Source organism: Chelonus insularis, unplaced genomic scaffold (genome assembly GCF_013357705.1).
Source record: "Chelonus insularis isolate UGA/USDA-ARS -01 unplaced genomic scaffold, ASM1335770v1 contig_399_pilon, whole genome shotgun sequence".
NCBI lineage: Eukaryota > Metazoa > Arthropoda > Insecta > Hymenoptera > Braconidae > Chelonus > Chelonus insularis.
Window position 1 is genome coordinate 1,607,540 of NW_023276554.1, and position 16,518 is coordinate 1,624,057.

The window sequence follows — 16,518 nt, forward strand, 5'->3', positions numbered from 1 at the left end:
TAGATCTTTGAAAAAATGAGGTTATTTTAAATTGCAAATTAGTGCAAAATTTCCCATTTTCGTCCAAAGCTCCATTTTGATCAGACTTTGATCCTGTTGTGAGAATTAGATAACGGTCAAGTCTCATCACTGACAGATAATAAAAAGAGTAAAAAAAAATCAATGAGACTCTTGTAGACTGGACGACCTCGGTTCACTCTTTCCAACTACCATATATCGAATAGCAAGCGAAATATCTATATTTTAAGTTATAAATTTAGCAAATTTATATTTTTCTCCAATTCCCTAATAACCTTTTCATTTCCAATTCTGCATTATTTATTTCATTTTTAAAAAATAACCATCTAACCACTACTCATCGAATTTGTAAACAATGCATTAATATCTCTAGAATGTTTTTGTTTTTACTTTTAGCATTCTTATTAATTGCTTACTCTTCAAAAATAAAAAAAAAAATAAAACACTTTAAGGAAATATTTTTTTGAAATAATATCATCAATTATAGGAGAACCAATATTTAACCTAATATTTCATCAGAATCATTGAACAACTTTTTATTGTCAATTATTCAATCTAGTATTTTATTTTCATGAATCTAGATTTTTTACAAATTAAAATCATGTTCAATTTGTTATAAAATAAGTATTCCTAAAACAAAAAGCAATCAATTAGAAATTTTAATAAACAAGTAATTCAGACAAAAAAAAATAATTCTCAATATTGACAACACTACTTACATTAAAAAGAAGAATAAGATTCTACGAACCAAAAAAAAAAAAAAAACTAGTTGCAAATAACGTGTTAGATGTTTTGAAGCGAACAAAATAATGTCTTAAATACTGTCAAGTTTTTTTTAAAAACATTTCATAAATAATTTTTGATGGTAGTTGAAGACGAAATGAGCAACAGACTTAATCAAAGTCGATATGGAAATAATACCGTAAGAGTGGGCGACCGACGTTCAGCTGGAGGTTGAATCGGCACACAGTCGGTCATCGTATCCACGTGTCTGATTCTATTGGTGGAGACATCCGCGACTTGCCGGGGGTAACTTCTTATTAAGTATATAAGGGCAAACTTTCGGCCGACAGAACGCATGTATACCAATCGTATGAGATATAAACCAACTTATACACGACTGTGGATATAACAGACTCATTAAAGCACCATTTGTTTCATCACTCGTTCCCCTTTTGTTTCTTCGGTGATCTCCCGTGCTCATGCACAACCGAGAAGTGGTGGTATTCACACCACAACGTGGGTAACAAGATAAAAACCCCCAGAGACTTTCTGAGAAGACGAGTCTACTGTGTTGCTTGCAAAAGTGACAGGAAGACTTCCTTCACAGCGTCTCGTACGTCGCTTTGAGTGTTTTCTTGTCACTAAAATAATATTACATTTTTTTTTCTCCTTGATTTGAATATAAAATAGTGCTTGGAATCTCTATTGATTTGAATCTATCGTGATTTTGTCAAGTATCAAGTGATAACAGATTTTTTAATCTAAAGAGAGAGATTAGTGAAGAAGAAAGAATATTCAATTTTATTTATTCGATATGAAAGCTACAAATATGAGTACTCTGGTGCCTTTCTCTGGATCTTGGACTACACCTTTTTTGTTTTTAAGTACTTTTATTGTTCTGGTGATTCTTTTTGTCAAGAGGACGAAATTTTTATACTCTCTAAGAAATGTTCCTTCACCAATTGCCTTGCCAATTATTGGAAATGCAGTTCAACTTAATTGCAGTCTTGAAGGTGGGTATTTTTTAAAAATGAAAGTTTGCTATTATGATGATTTTTTTTTAATGATACTGGTAAAAATGAATTATTTAAGTATATGCGAGTGATGCAATAAAATTTTCATCTTGTTAATGTTCCATTGCGTCTTTAGGGTCAATCGACTTCCTCTGGGTACAGACTTCAATGTGTATGGATAGTTGAGAAAGAAAAGAGAGTGAGTGAAAAGAAAAAAAATAATTGAGAAGGAAAGAACGAAAGAAAAGACTATGAGGAATCAGGTCGAGGTCGGTTGATGTGCATCAGGGTAATCATACATGCGAATCTTTCTCCTACACGCGTGAATAAACGGTCATCAAGGGAAAAGACATATAACTCTCTTCTTTGTATATATGTATATTATTATGCTAACTGCTTTTACTTACGATTTCGTTCTTGTCCTCATTTGGTTGTGCTGCACGTGGCTCCTCAATGAACTTCATCCTTAAAAAAAAAAAAAATTATTTCGCTTGCAGTATTTTAAAATACATTTGTCATTGAGATCAATACAATCAGAGTCAATTTTATTAATTTAAAGAAAAAATGAATTATTTATTTCCTCAAAGATTTGATTCATTGAAAACAATCAAGAGATTTAATAAATTCCTTTCATTCTTTTCAACAAATATTTCATACTTTACTTTTTAATTATTTTCTCTGATTAATAAACTTGAATTATTATTGATAACATCATTGTTTTGAAAATTGATTTATAAAGTTGTTTATTGAAATTTAAATAAGTAGTATCTTAAAATTTTTAATTTATTCTAGAAATAATTAATATTTAAAAAATGAACTTTGATGTGATGCAGCTAATTAAAATATTCTTTTTTTTTATCTCAATAACAATATATTTGTTAATTTAATTAAATATTCACTGTACTAGTGAAAGAGTTTGTAACTAAAATTCCAATGAGTTTTTTTTTACAAAAATTAATGAATTTTTTATCAAAACTAGTAACTTCTTCTCTATGTACATAATAATTAAAATAATTAATCTTTAAAAAATGTCTCTTTCTTAGCAAAAAAAAAAAAAAATTATCAAATAATTTTGTCTGAATAAAAATAAGTTTTTTTTTTTCATTATTTACTATTCGGTTGATATTAATGGAAAAAAATTGGTAAATTGAATGCATCAAATCAATATTATAAAAAATAATAATTGTTGTTATTGAATGAAAGAGAAATCAAATAAATCGAAGAGATTGAATATACATGAAATTGATCAAACTTGTTTGCGTGAAGTCTCTTTAGCAATGCTCCTTGTAAGTATATTACATAGACCTTGGCTGCAACTAGTTTTACTGCAAAAATGTCCGAGATTTTTTCCGGTCAATGGCCGCTCTTTCCTCTTCTCCTTCTCTTCTTGTCCAAGTGAATAATCGCGCATGCAGCATGCTCTCGGTCATCGCCGCAACGTTGACGACCGTCGACGAGGCCAAGGAGGAAGAACCTACCTAATTGCCAGTGATAGAGATATAGATGCAACGGTCTACTTGCACACAAGTCATTGAGGCAACGACCGAACACAAATAAACAGAATGCAATGAAAATCACATTAATATTCCGGATGTCTTGAATGTTTTCACATGATGCTGATGATTTAATTTATTTGTTTTTCTTTATTTTGCTTGCAGAATTTTTCAAGAAACTACTTGAATGGGGTAAGCAATTTGGGGACATTTATCTTCTCTGGTTGGGACCAAGACCTTTAGTATTTGTTTATCGAGTTGAAGGGGTTCAGCCACTACTCAGCAGCAGTATTCATATTGAGAAGAGCTTGGAGTATCAGTATCTTAAACCTTGGCTTGGTGATGGACTTGTTAATAGCACAGGTAAATTTCTCAATCTTTGGCATTCAAAATTGGCTCAATTCAATCAAAATATTATGATAAAATATAAAGTATAATTTTATTAAATTTATTCATGTTATTTTTAAAAAGAATTTTAATGAAATTTAAATAGTTTCTTACTATCATGAATTGATGAATTTTGCCTAAATTATATGTCTGTTCAAATAAGAGTTTATCTACTTGTTGAACTATCGTTTTCATAGATATGTTGCTTTTGATCTAAAACGATCTAGTATTATTACAAAATGTATTAAATAATTCCAAGTAAACAGTATGTTATTGAGCTAGCAGTAATGCTTTTTTAAAAGCCATTTTGACTTATAAACATTCCTCTACATATTCATGACTTATTTCTGGTTATTTCTGGAATGAGAAAAATAGCGATTTATTCTTGTCACGGTATTGCCATCCATTTGAATAATTTAGAACAAGTAAAGTAATTATCGTCATTACTACCAATAGATAATAGTTGTTATCTAATAATTGATGATTTTAATTTCTGCGAATCGGTAGAAAAAAGACAATTGTTATTGTGTATATTAAAAATTGCTTAAAATAATTTTTATGACTGTAAAAACTTACCATATTTATCATTATTTTTCTTTGAGTTTTAAGAGTAAAAATAATTCTTCTGAACACGTCATATTCATGAATATGATATTCTTATTTATAACTGCAACTGCTTTTTCTTCTGTTGAAGTTATGAATCCAATTTGTTGCATTCTCAATAGTATGAAAAAATTATACAAGTTTCATTTATGTCATTTATTCATAAATTTTTTGCCACTCACAACAGATATTTCGCACTCAAGATATTCTGCTTCTCAATAAGTAGATTATTGTAAAAACTATTCGGCCAGCCTTGAACGACAGGAGAAAGAGGGAAGTGAATCAGGTGTCCAGACGTTGACGACCGGCGCTTTAACTGCCAGTTTTGATGAGTTTCATTTTGCAATATATGACTCCTAATCATTTATTTTTCTTCATTCGTTTATTATTTTGATCATCCATCTTCAATTAAATTTATCAATTAATTGTTATAAACAGTTTAATTGACAGTTTCTTTAATAGAAATATTCTCAATTAAATTCATCAATTAATTGTTGTAAACTATCGGATGATGAATTGAACAAGTCAACATTGTAACCATTATTATTATGATGTGAATATCTAGAAAATTTTTAATTTTCTATCTTCATCATTGTCATCAATTCTTTAACAATATGAATTAAAAAAACCAATCTTTCAAGATATCATTAAAAACTCGTATTCTAAAATAGGTGCTAGAATATTTCAAGTTTATCATATATAATGTGAAGAAATCATAATGTGTATGATAATTTATAATATATCATTTTTTCCGAATAATTAAAAGGATGACTATTAAAGAAAATTGATTATATACATGTGCTGACAATTACGTTCAGTGAGCTTGAATTTTCTCGTGGCAAAAATCACGTGCCAAGGTTGTGTCTAAAGGATTTGTTACAAATATAATATCTCTCTAGTCACAACAATAATTATATGATAATTGTATTACAAAAAAAACAAGTATCCTTATATTGGCATAATTAAATACTTGATGTATTTATGATCTTAGCTGATAAATCAAATCAAAATATAACTTAATATGTAGAGAAAATATAATTTTTTTTATCTAGGCGCCATAAATTCTCATGACTTTTATAATTTTAGTAGATAAAAAAAATTCTAAATTACATTAATTCTTATCAAAATAATTTAAAAATAACTATTACAATTTTAAGGCTAATTTTTACTTGAAAAATTGATATAATTAATAAATCATGATTTAGATTTGATATAATTTTTTAATGGTTTTTCAGGTAATCAATGGCATTTTTTACGGAAACTTCTTACTCCAGCATTCCACAGTGTAATGCAACAGCAATATTTAAAGTCAGTAGCTCATGAATCAGCAACGATGGTCTCGTGTTTGAAAGCTGAAGTGAATAATGTTTTCAACGTTGTTCCCTATGCAAAACGAGCAGCTTTAGATATGATTTGTGGTAAGACAGGCAATAAATTTTCACTTTTACTATTTATTAGTAGCATTATGATTAATGATCTTTAATATAATCAATGATTGCAGAATGCAGCATGGGATATCATTTAAATGCTCAACAAAATTATCAAAATGATTATGTAATAGCAGTGGAAAAGTATGATTTATTTTGTTCTTTTTATTCATTTTAACTCATTCGTTACTTTACTGCTTAGATTATATTGTATAATCAATGTAAAATGATTGTTTTGTTTTTTCAATTTCAGAATGACAGAAATTATCCAAACAAGATTTACTAATATTTGGATTTCTTTGGATCCAATCTTCCGACTGACTTCTTTAGGGAAAGAACATGAGAATGCACTCAATGTTATTCACAGTTTTGTTGATAGTGTAAGTATTTTCAAAGTTTTATAATTAATAGTTTTATTTGTTGCATAAAAGAATTTTCAAATTATTTAATAAACATTTACAGGTAATAACCGAACGAAAAACACAATGGAAATCGAACCATGACGATAATTTTAATAATCCAATGAACACAAGGCAACAACCATTACTTGATCTCCTCCTCAAATATTCTCAAAATGATCTTGGTCTCACAGATATAGATATTAGGGATCAAGTGAATACTTTCATGTTCGCTGGACATGATACAACTGCTACAAGTATTTCTTGGGTCTTATACTGCTTGGGTCGACATCCAGAATATCAGGTATATTTTTAATAGAATGCTTTAATGAAAAAAACTTATCTTAATTCTGAAGTAAATTATTCATAAGCATTTACTCAATATCTAGGAAAAAATCTTGGATGAATTTGAAGCAGTTATTGGATCAGAAGAACTAACTTTAGATAATTTAAGTAAACTCACTTGGCTGGAAGCTTGTATTAAAGAAACATGGAGGTTGTATCCTGTGGTTCCATTAATTGCCCGACAAATATATCATCCAATTAGATTAAGTAAGTAGAAGATAACTGATAAACTAATTGATTAGTGCAGAACGTAATGTATATTATTGAACAGGTTTAGAGAAACCAATTAAAATTATTATTACATCTTAAGTGCTCTAATAATAATGATCACGAGTAAGAAACTGTTTGATAATGAATTTTATTTTTTTTCATTGCAGTGAATAATGATATTCCTATTGGATCAACAGTATTAATAAATGTATTTATGCTTCATCGAGATCCCCGACATTTTCCGGATCCCGAAGAATTCAAACCAGAACGTTTTTTACCAGAAAATCCAAAACCACAAAGTTTCACATACATCCCGTTCAGTGCAGGCTCACGAAACTGTATTGGATGGAAATTTGGAACGATGGTGGTTAAAGCATCAATTCTCACACTCCTTAGAGCTTATAAAATTGAAGCTTTAGACAGCACGGATCAATTACGATTAATTTCTTCAGTAGTTCTTATTAATAGAGATGGAATTCGTCTCAAAATTTCTCCAAGAGAAAGTAAAATTCTAAAGCCAAAATTAGATGAAAGTATTAGTAATGATTGTGAGCAATTACCTGAATGTGTCAAAACAAAAGATGATTGAATGATTTTATTTAAGATTATAAATAGTGTTACAATTTATAGATTTTTATAAATAGATGTTAAGTAGATTTTCTAAAATATTCAAGAGAACAATTTCTTGTATTTGATAATCGTACTATTAGCAAATTTTTTACTTTAATATTCTTGTATCATAGTTTCGATATTTTAAATTATAGATAATAAATAATTGTCTATGATAAATTTTAATTTGTTTTTTTTTTTTTTGCATTAATTATAAAAGTTATTTCTCACTTTGTTTTAAATTAAAAGAACAACTCCAATTGGTTTTGGAGTACTCCTGCTCATGTACATCAACGCATGCGTGAAGAATGGAATGCAAACACTCAAGCACCGCAGTCTGGCGCATCGTTGCGCACCATAAGACTCACGTTTGTAGGTTATATTTTGTTGTGTGGATTTTTTACTTTATTTATTAAAAATGAAAGTACCGATAGCAATAGGATTGGTATTTTTAGGCTGTTGTACGAATGTTGTATTTCTGGAATTATTAGTAAAGTAAGTTTTGTGTTATTTTCAAGTAAAATTTTCGAGCTAAATGTCATCGAGGTTATGACGTAATGCTACTTGTCACATTAATCAACAAATTCGTTTGAATATGTATTTTCTTTAATTTTAACCGAGTATTTTTTTTACAGAGAAGATCCAGGCAGTGGAAATCTTATTACATTTTCACAATTCCTTTTAATTTCAATAGAAGGATTTTTTTTTACTTCAAAGTTTGGCACTGTTAAACCAAAGATAGGAATTAAGGATTACCTGATTCTTGTTGTGATGTTTTTTGTATCTAGTGTTTGTAATAATTATGCTTTTGATTTTAATATACCTATGCCTTTACACATGATATTCAGAGCTGTAAGTATCAAAAATAATATATTTAACCTTTGTACTTTTTAATTCACAACTAATCAAATCATTTACATTGCAACTAATAAACATTATTAATATTACAGGGATCTCTGATAGCAAATATGATAATGGGTATAATAATTTTAAAGAAAAGATACGTATTTAGCAAGTACCTATCAGTATTTATGATAACTATGGGTATTGTGATATGTACAATAATAAGTGGACAAGAAGTAAAATCAACTCAAAAACTTGTAGAAAATGCTATACCTCCAACTCCTGTGGAAAATTTGTTTTGGTGGTGTGTTGGGATTTTTTTATTGACTCTAGCATTGTTCATATCAGCAAGAATGGGTATATATCAGGAAGAGTTATATGCTAAGTACGGAAAACGTCCTAGAGAAGCTCTATATTATACAGTAAGAATATTTATTTAATTAATTATGAATTTAAAGAATTAATACATTTATTAATAACAATATTATTTATGACAATGAAACATAAAAACATTTGATAAATGTTGATAAATTCGATAAAAAAAGAAACCTAAGTACTTATGAAAATCATCATGACTTGCAAAAATGTTTAATATCTGAAACCGTTAAAGTAATTCTTACGTAAAATTATTTTTCAGCATCTTTTACCACTACCATTTTTTCTAACATTGGCTCCAAATATTTGGGACCATGCGATGATGGCCATTAAGTCTGATCCATTATTAGTTCCATATATTGGAGTAACGATGCCTAAGACTATTGCATATCTTATTGGAAATATTTTGACTCAGTATCCTTTTTCTTATACTACTAAAATAGAACTAACAAGAAGGTAATAAATTCAATTATTGGCTCTACGCTAATTTCTAATTCGATTAAAGAAAATAACTATACATAGAAATAGAGTAGAATAAATGTCAATAATTGGAGATCACTCTACTTAATAATATTCTATAATTTTTCTGGCATCATTCAACATGTATTATAACCTTAACTCAATATTTTAGATATATGTGCATCAGCTCAGTTTTTGTACTGACGACAGAATGTACATCTTTGACTGTTACTCTAGTTGTAACGTTAAGAAAATTTTTATCATTACTATTTTCTATAGTATATTTCCAAAATGAATTTAGTATTTATCATTGGATTGGAACATTTTTAGTGTTCCTGGGAACAATTATTTTTACAGAACTTGTGCCAAAAATAATACAAAGTGTACAAGGTCCATCAAAGGCGAAGAAAGTAGAATGAATGATAATGATAAGAAGGGGAAAAAATATTAATTCTTCATTTTTGTTATCGAGAACTATTACTTTTGATTATGAAGTGATGCTTACGACTATTTATTGTGGCAATAACCTGATAAGTAAAAGGATAATAATAATTGTTGGGGGCATTGGAAAATTAAATCACTGTAAAAACTTTCTTGAAGACGACCTCAAAACTATAATCAAGCGTTGGCGACGTGTTATCATTATCATCCTCGCAGTGCGTTTTAACGTTGGTTAAAAATGTGTTATCATGGTCAGAGCTGCTGAATATTCAGTAAATAATCACTTTACTCATTGAGTAATTGTAAATACTAAATTCAATCAGTTTTAATGATCTATTACTTTTTGAAATTATTTTAAATGAAAAAAAAATATTTTTTATCTGTTTTTTTTTTTAGTTATATACACAATACTTAGTGAAATTACAAATTTATTCGATCAAAATTTGAAGAAGATTAATGAAAGTGTAGGAATCAAGATTATTATTATTAGTAGAAATTCGAAAAAAATTAATAAACAAGTGTTATTAATACTTGGATTAGAGATTTAAATATTAATTCAAGAACGACATTGGGTATATATTATTTATTTTATGCAAGTGCCTTCATATGTTGTCAGTCAATAATCAACCATTGTCGTTCATAATAAAAATCCATCTATTTGGCAAAAAAAAAAAAAAATCGAAAACGTTTTTTTTTTTAAGATTCATTTAATAAATTTACTTTTAGTATATTATTTTTAGCTAATTAAAATTCTTTAATTAATTTTATCTGATGATTGAGTTTATTATATTGGCAAGTGCAAAAAATTGATTCATTTAATTGAAAAATAAAAAAAATGTTAAACTACGAAAAATTGAGTTTAATTGATCACCCAATTTATTATGATGAATTAAACACTAAATTCTTTAAAACTGGTAAGTTTTATATTTTTTATTATAATTTTCTCAAACTTTAAATAAATTATCAATAATCTTTGTAGAATTAGGTGGTAACTATGATTATTTTGTGGCTCAACCCCTATGGATAAAAATAAGACTATTTCTCTTCTGGATATTTTGGACTTCTTTGGTCGTAGTAATTATTTTTCTCATTTTCCTCAATTGGTGTATTTCACCAATGTTGTGTTAACCATTTACTCATCGAGGATACTTACAAAGAATAAGAAATCTTTAAAGATAGTAACTGAATTCCTTGTAGTATTTAAAAAGAGCAGAATTATATATTCTGCTTTTCTATCTTTAGACTCTAGTAGCCTGTAAAGTTTGTAATATTTCAATACAGATGTTAAATTTGAATTATCATCAAATAATTACGTTTTGTTTAGTCTATAATATCATTTTCTCTTTACTTATCACATGCTTTGTCAGTTGAATAATCTAATCTAACCATGATATTCTATGGCACATGTGGATCCAATGAAGAGTAAACAATAATTTTGTGTGCTGTCTGCCGAACAGTCTTCTAAAATTGTATAAATAGGATACAATTGAATAAAAATAGCTAGTAGATTACAGAAAGTGAAGAACGAACATCAAGTGCTTTTGAATTAGGAAATGAAATTAATTATTTACCACGTGGATTATAAAGTGTGTGAGAAGAATTTAGTATAAGCAAAAATTTGTAAAGTGCATTGCAATTTGGAGAATTTAATGCGCAGAACAAGAAGCGCATTGACCTAATTTGGGGTGTGGACTTCTTTGATATATTACATGTCCAGTAAGCTGATCTGATTCAATTAAGTATATAATTGGAGCATAATTGAACTCCATTCTTGCTTCTGTTGGAGGTATCACGAGAAGAGGAAGTGAATTGAGTCAAAGTAACTGTGAGTATTACAGCTTCTAAGTAAGAGATAGCGATGCTATTTTATAGATCCTAAAACGGCCTTGAAGGTTATAGAAACTATGGAGAGGGGGAGCATGAATTTAGCGAATGCGCCGGAGGTTAATAGCACCACCAACGGATCAGTCGCCACGTACAAGTCGTTGCCAGAGGATAATTCTAATTGGGATACGAAAAACGAAAATCAAGCTCAAAAAATGGGAAAAACTGACGAAGTGGAAATTGACGATGGAGCGAAAGAAAAAATGTTGAATGATCCAACGAGTGCTGATCCAATAGCAAGAACTGCTGAGGTTTGTATTTTATTAATTTTTTAGATTTATGGTTTCTCTTCTTTAATTGATCGTAATAAGTTTAAGTATTTTATCACAGACAGTCTCATAATTAACTGAAAAATGTGTACAGTTGTGTTCAAAAAACTAATTGTGGAATGATTTCTGAATAAAATCAGAAGTTTAATACAGAAAATAAAACTTTGATGATATTCTTTACATAGCACAGCTGTATAAAAAATCCGGTATGTTGTTTAAAATGGCTGCCACTGCATTTTTAACGCATTATTTGCTAAGTAGCTGATTGATAATCTTTTTTAAATAATGCATTACTAAAAGATAATTAATATTTATGAATTTATATTTAAAAATTTTAATTTTTTATTATCAGTTTTTTTTTCATTTACAATAATATTATACATTTTAGCTTTTTTCTTTAATAATTACTTATATAGAGATAAAAGATAAATCTATTGATATCAAATAGAAAAACATGCTCATGATGAAAGTTTTGTTTTATTTATTAGAAATTATTTGTTCACAATTTGTCTCAACATTTTTTGCTCAATTTTTTATTTATCAGAAACAATTTTATTGATCAGAACTTCAATGTACACTGTAAATTTCTAAAAAGTCTATAACTTTCATTCTAAAATTTAACTGTAACAACATACCTAACCTTGGAAACATAGAACCGATATTGCATCATTCATTCCAGAGAACTCTGTTATAACCCAAACTAAAATATTTCTTTTATTATACAGATCATACTCATCTCAGAAAATGGTGATGCAAAAATTACCGTCAAATCCGCGAATGACGTTCTATGTGGAATGGGAAAAGAAGAGTTAATGAAATATGCTAATGATCCATTTTGGGTACGCTTACGATGGGTAATGTTCATAGGATTTTGGATTTTATGGTTTGCCATGTTATTTGGTGCCATAGCAATTATAGTATTCGCTCCAAAATGCTCTGCTCCAATACCCAAAAAATGGTGGGAAAAAAGTCCGATTATTCAAATAGACTCTTCTGACTTGGAAGGAAAAGACATCAAAGGTGTAGAAGCTCTATTCGACACCATAAAGGGTAAGCATGTTCAAACAATTGCATTATCGTCAATCCTCAAAGGCACTTCAGGTCATGTTGAAGACTTCAAAGTCATTAAGCGTGAAATTGGAGACATGCAATTTATGAAAGATGTCATTGCTGCTGCTAAACAACGTGATCAAAGGATCGTGCTGGAGGTTGATCCTAATCATTCATCAATAAATCATCCTTGGTTCAATAGATCAGTAAACCGAGAAGAACCTTATACTAATTATTATGTTTGGGCTGATGGAAAAAATGCTGCTGATGGAACTCGTCAACCTCCTAACAATTGGTTAAGTGTCTATGGAGGTTCAGCATGGGCTTGGCATCAAGTTCGTGGTCAATATTATTTGCATCAATTAAATAAAACCCAACCAGACTTTAATTTCGAGAATCCAAGTGTAATAAATGAATTCGTTGAAATATTCCAATTCTGGTTGAGCCAAGGGATCAGTGGATTTAGGTTGGGAAGTACTCAGTATTTAACTGAAGATCCTCATCGTCTTGATGAAAAACGTAGCTCATTCCCAGCAGAACCCGAAGAGTATCAATATTTAAATCACGTTTACACGCAAAATCGTCAGGAAAATGTTAAGATTTTGAAACTTTGGAGAGAAAAAATTGCAAATATCACTAAAGATGATGAATTGTTTACGCTACAAGATGACGTGGGAGCTGATACGTTAGCTATCTTGAATGAGAACCAAAGACTTATAGATTTACCACAGAAATCTCAATTTTTGAGCACTGCTGATGCTGAAATACCAGCTGAAATTTTAATTCATGAAGTAACTGAGTGGATTTCACGAACAAATGTCAGCTGGCCTGGCTGGGATGTAAGTATTTAATGGTTCAAAGTATTGTAATACAAACTTTGATAGAGTTTGTGCTAATTGAAAATTTGGTAATGGAATTAGTTTTAGTGAAAAATACAATTATTTTCAGGTAAATGGAAAAGAACGATCTCTGAGACAGCGTATGCCTATAAATGTAGCTGATAGTATCACACTAATGACGTTACTATTGCCAGGTACACCGATATTTAAATTGAATGACACTTTATCAGCTCCAACAGCATTTGCTGCGTTGGCTGCCAAACGTAATGAAGAAACTTTCCTCTATGGAGATTTTAAGGCACATGTTATTAATGGAACAGTCTTTGCTTACACAAGGTATATTTAATATTTATTATTTAGATGTAAAATAGCATTAAGTTTCAACTTGGAATTATAAATAATACTAGTATCGTTGATCAACTAAGAAATACTTAAAGCAAAGAAATATTTTCCATGTTATCAAATTATTATCTAATGAGGTCGATTAATAATTTTTTTACTTCACTCAAATGTTCATATAACGAAATAGTTTTTATCATACTAACAATACTGAATTTTAAAGGTCATTTTTATTTTTATCTATCAAATGAAAAGTTTTATCACCAAGTATCTACTTAAACAAACCTTTAGAATCAAAACATTGCCCTAACTGTCTTTGTATGCGTCTTAATTTATTTTTCTTCATAAAAGAAAAACTAAAAGATTCCTCGTTCCATTGTTTATCGATAAGTACTCATAAACTATTATATATTTAATTTTACTAACAATGAAACTATCTTTTAATTCGTTCTTACGTACATTTGGATTAAATAGAGATGGGTATGTATTTTATTGTTTAACTCATAGAGTTGTCAATTATCAGTAATTTTACGGAATAATTGTTGTTACATAAACAATAATTTAAATAAATTAAATCAATAACAGGTTAAAAGGCGGACATCCTGGATATTTAGTAGCATACCAAAGCTCGAGGGAAAATGCATCGATTGATGTGTCATCGTTGTCAGCCATGCCTTCGGAAGTGAGCATATTAACTCACAGTCCAAATTATGTTCAAGATGGACAGTCTATTCCGTGAGTATTTAATTAACTTGTCATAATTAATTTATTGACAAACTTCTGTTTACTAACTTGCCAATATCAGCACAGAAGAAAGTCATTTAACCCCATTTAACCTATTGCATACAAAAGCTATTAATAATTATATAAGTAATTTATTATTCAGTAAAAAATTTATATTTCTTTTTATTTATTATGAAATAGACGTTATAAATTAATTGTCATAATTTATTTATGTTTTAGGACTAAATTATCATCGGATAATATTCCCATGGCTCCAAAAAGTACAGTAGTTCTTACATTCGTACCAGAGTCTTAAAGTGCTCGATAAAAAATATTTATATTTAAGCATGAAATTTTTTTTTGTGTTAAATGATAAGATACATGAATATACTCAAAAAAAATTTGATGAAATTATAAAATAAAATCATCATTAATCACAGCATAAATTACGCTCTATAAAATTTTTTTATGAAACAAAATATATTTATTAACCTATTTTTTTTAAATTTAATTTACTCTATATGAAGTTTATGAGGATCAGTAAACCTTGCGGTAAGTATATAAAATAGAGCAGGTAAAGGTACCAGTAAAAACATTGCTGGATGAATACTTATTCCTCTGAGAGTTGCTATTGCCATAATTCCATATCCATGTAACAGCCAGTGACCAAGAATTATTGTAATATTTTTTATATCGGATACAGAGCTGAGAAGCAAGGATTTCATAGTCTAAAACCATCAATATCCAATTAAACTTTTAATCCATCAAAAAAACTAGAAATTCAGTATTTGAATAGATGATTACCTGGTTTAATTTGAATGCAAAGTGGGCAGCATTTGATAAAACGGAGAGAATTATTGTTATGTATGGAAAGGAATAATCTGCATTAAAAATAAATATGTAAAAGTTAAATTTGTTGTTTGAAATATGATAAAAATTATTAATCTCAAGTTTATAACTTTTCTCATAGATATGAGATATGATTTAATGTCCAATTAAAATGCTAATGTTTTTATGAAATTAGAGTAATGTAGTCATTATCAACTTTTTGATATCAACTTACAGATTAGTCCTCCTCCAATAGCATGTAAAAATGCAAAAATTGGGAAAAAATATAAGGCATTGTAGATGGAATATTTCCCTTGTTTAGGCAAAAATTTTCTCACAACCCATGGTCTTATAAGTAACATTATCATAACCCCCAAAGAATAGAATACAAAAACCATTGTATACCTAAAAATAAAAAGAGTTAAAAATTGGTTTAACAGGACTTACTTTAAGAGAAAAAATATTTTACTAACAATGGATACACAGCTTCTTGTGTACAGTGGAGAGAAGTCTCATAATTAGGAGAAGGATTATGAAATAAAGTATACCAGTCAGAAAGTCTTCTAGTTCTACAGGACTTGATTGTAAATGATCCAATAGGATCTGTTAATTGTAGCGTAATTAATGAGGCACTGACAGTCTCAATTAGTGCTGATAAATGTATTGCTATTACTTCTTTAGGTATATTTCTTTTTAATGCTACCATGTCTATTGAGAACCAATGTAAAACTAAGGCAAGTAATGCCATAAATCCTAAATATAACCAGTCGTAAAATGTTGGAGCATCTTCACATGGTACACAAGCTGATGAAACATTTGTGCGAAATCCCCGAGGACAAGCTCCACAATCAGTCCAATTACCGTCTGGAAGTAATTCTCGTCCACAATAAATTCCAGGACAGTGTGCAAGCTGATTCATTTTTTCATTTGTTTGTTAAAATTTCTTTTTTACTAATTTATTGTACAAAAAAATAACACATAAGTTGGATGAAGAGTCTGCTTGATAGTGGTACAATACACTAATTCAATTGTTTACTATAATAATTAACTTTAAGTCTTGGTTTTATCATTTCGTTGGTAATGTATAGATTGATTTAACTGTAAAAGCTTGTAATTCGAACATTTTCTGAATTATTGACTGATATTAAAGAGAATTTAATAGAGTTTAAATGTTAACAACAATCAGTCCATTTAATTTATCCGGGATAATAAAATGAACAGCCAGGTTAGTCTAGAGTCACT

The 16,518-nt window shown here is 28.9% G+C and overlaps 4 protein-coding genes across 6 annotated transcripts; 3 read left to right on the forward strand and 1 right to left on the reverse strand.

The window, feature by feature from the left end:
- The first annotated feature begins 1,088 nt into the window (after positions 1-1,088).
- On the forward strand, positions 1,089-7,354 carry LOC118068093 (cytochrome P450 4c3-like). Its single transcript, XM_035085264.1, has 8 exons — positions 1,089-1,754; positions 3,413-3,610; positions 5,473-5,655; positions 5,739-5,808; positions 5,918-6,044; positions 6,127-6,366; positions 6,452-6,614; positions 6,785-7,354. The coding sequence occupies exons 1-8, from the start codon at positions 1,556-1,558 to the stop codon at positions 7,204-7,206; spliced, it is 1,602 nt and encodes a 533-aa protein (XP_034941155.1). The 5' UTR covers positions 1,089-1,555; the 3' UTR covers positions 7,207-7,354.
- A 218-nt stretch (positions 7,355-7,572) lies between these two features.
- Efr (ER GDP-fucose transporter) lies at positions 7,573-10,022 on the forward strand. Its single transcript, XM_035085173.1, has 5 exons — positions 7,573-7,721; positions 7,862-8,078; positions 8,177-8,491; positions 8,707-8,858; positions 9,076-10,022. Exons 1-5 carry the CDS (start codon positions 7,645-7,647, stop codon positions 9,320-9,322), a joined length of 1,008 nt encoding a protein of 335 aa, XP_034941064.1. The 5' UTR covers positions 7,573-7,644; the 3' UTR covers positions 9,323-10,022.
- A 655-nt stretch (positions 10,023-10,677) lies between these two features.
- LOC118068041 (neutral and basic amino acid transport protein rBAT-like) lies at positions 10,678-14,831 on the forward strand. Of its 3 annotated transcripts, none has more exons than XM_035085170.1 (7): positions 10,678-11,169; positions 11,237-11,479; positions 12,223-13,386; positions 13,496-13,722; positions 14,200-14,205; positions 14,311-14,460; positions 14,689-14,831. In XM_035085170.1, the coding sequence occupies exons 2-7, from the start codon at positions 11,249-11,251 to the stop codon at positions 14,762-14,764; spliced, it is 1,854 nt and encodes a 617-aa protein (XP_034941061.1). In that variant the 5' UTR covers positions 10,678-11,169; positions 11,237-11,248; the 3' UTR covers positions 14,765-14,831. The 3 variants fall into 3 exon arrangements, with proteins under 3 accessions (XP_034941061.1, XP_034941062.1, XP_034941063.1); XM_035085171.1 differs by having other exon boundaries at positions 11,244-11,479; XM_035085172.1 differs by lacking the exon at positions 14,200-14,205 and having other exon boundaries at positions 10,686-11,169.
- LOC118068043 (JNK1/MAPK8-associated membrane protein) lies at positions 14,607-16,495 on the reverse strand. The gene is made up of 4 exons (XM_035085174.1): positions 15,750-16,495; positions 15,512-15,681; positions 15,253-15,329; positions 14,607-15,176 (listed from the first exon to the last, which is right to left on the reverse strand). Exons 1-4 carry the CDS (start codon positions 16,193-16,195, stop codon positions 14,961-14,963), a joined length of 909 nt encoding a protein of 302 aa, XP_034941065.1. The 5' UTR covers positions 16,196-16,495; the 3' UTR covers positions 14,607-14,960.
- Between the last annotated feature and the right edge of the window lie 23 nt (positions 16,496-16,518).

Coding starts and splice junctions, on each gene's coding strand:
- LOC118068093 (XM_035085264.1), top strand. CDS start 1,556: ATGAAAGCTACAAATATGAGTACTCTGGTGCCTTTCTCTGGATCTTGG. Junction 5,656..5,738: donor AGCTTTAGATATGATTTGTG/GTAAGACAGGCA, acceptor CAATGATTGCAG/AATGCAGCATGGGATATCAT. Junction 6,367..6,451: donor GTCGACATCCAGAATATCAG/GTATATTTTTAA, acceptor CTCAATATCTAG/GAAAAAATCTTGGATGAATT.
- Efr (XM_035085173.1), top strand. CDS start 7,645: ATGAAAGTACCGATAGCAATAGGATTGGTATTTTTAGGCTGTTGTACG. Junction 7,722..7,861: donor TTTCTGGAATTATTAGTAAA/GTAAGTTTTGTG, acceptor TTTTTTTTACAG/AGAAGATCCAGGCAGTGGAA. Junction 8,079..8,176: donor TACACATGATATTCAGAGCT/GTAAGTATCAAA, acceptor TTAATATTACAG/GGATCTCTGATAGCAAATAT.
- LOC118068041 (XM_035085170.1), top strand. CDS start 11,249: ATGGAGAGGGGGAGCATGAATTTAGCGAATGCGCCGGAGGTTAATAGC. Junction 13,387..13,495: donor TCAGCTGGCCTGGCTGGGAT/GTAAGTATTTAA, acceptor AATTATTTTCAG/GTAAATGGAAAAGAACGATC. Junction 14,461..14,688: donor CAAGATGGACAGTCTATTCC/GTGAGTATTTAA, acceptor TTTATGTTTTAG/GACTAAATTATCATCGGATA.
- LOC118068043 (XM_035085174.1), bottom strand. CDS start 16,195: ATGAATCAGCTTGCACACTGTCCTGGAATTTATTGTGGACGAGAATTA. Junction 15,330..15,511: donor TATTGGAGGAGGACTAATCT/GTAAGTTGATAT, acceptor TTTTTAATGCAG/ATTATTCCTTTCCATACATA. Junction 15,177..15,252: donor TTGCATTCAAATTAAACCAG/GTAATCATCTAT, acceptor TGATGGTTTTAG/ACTATGAAATCCTTGCTTCT.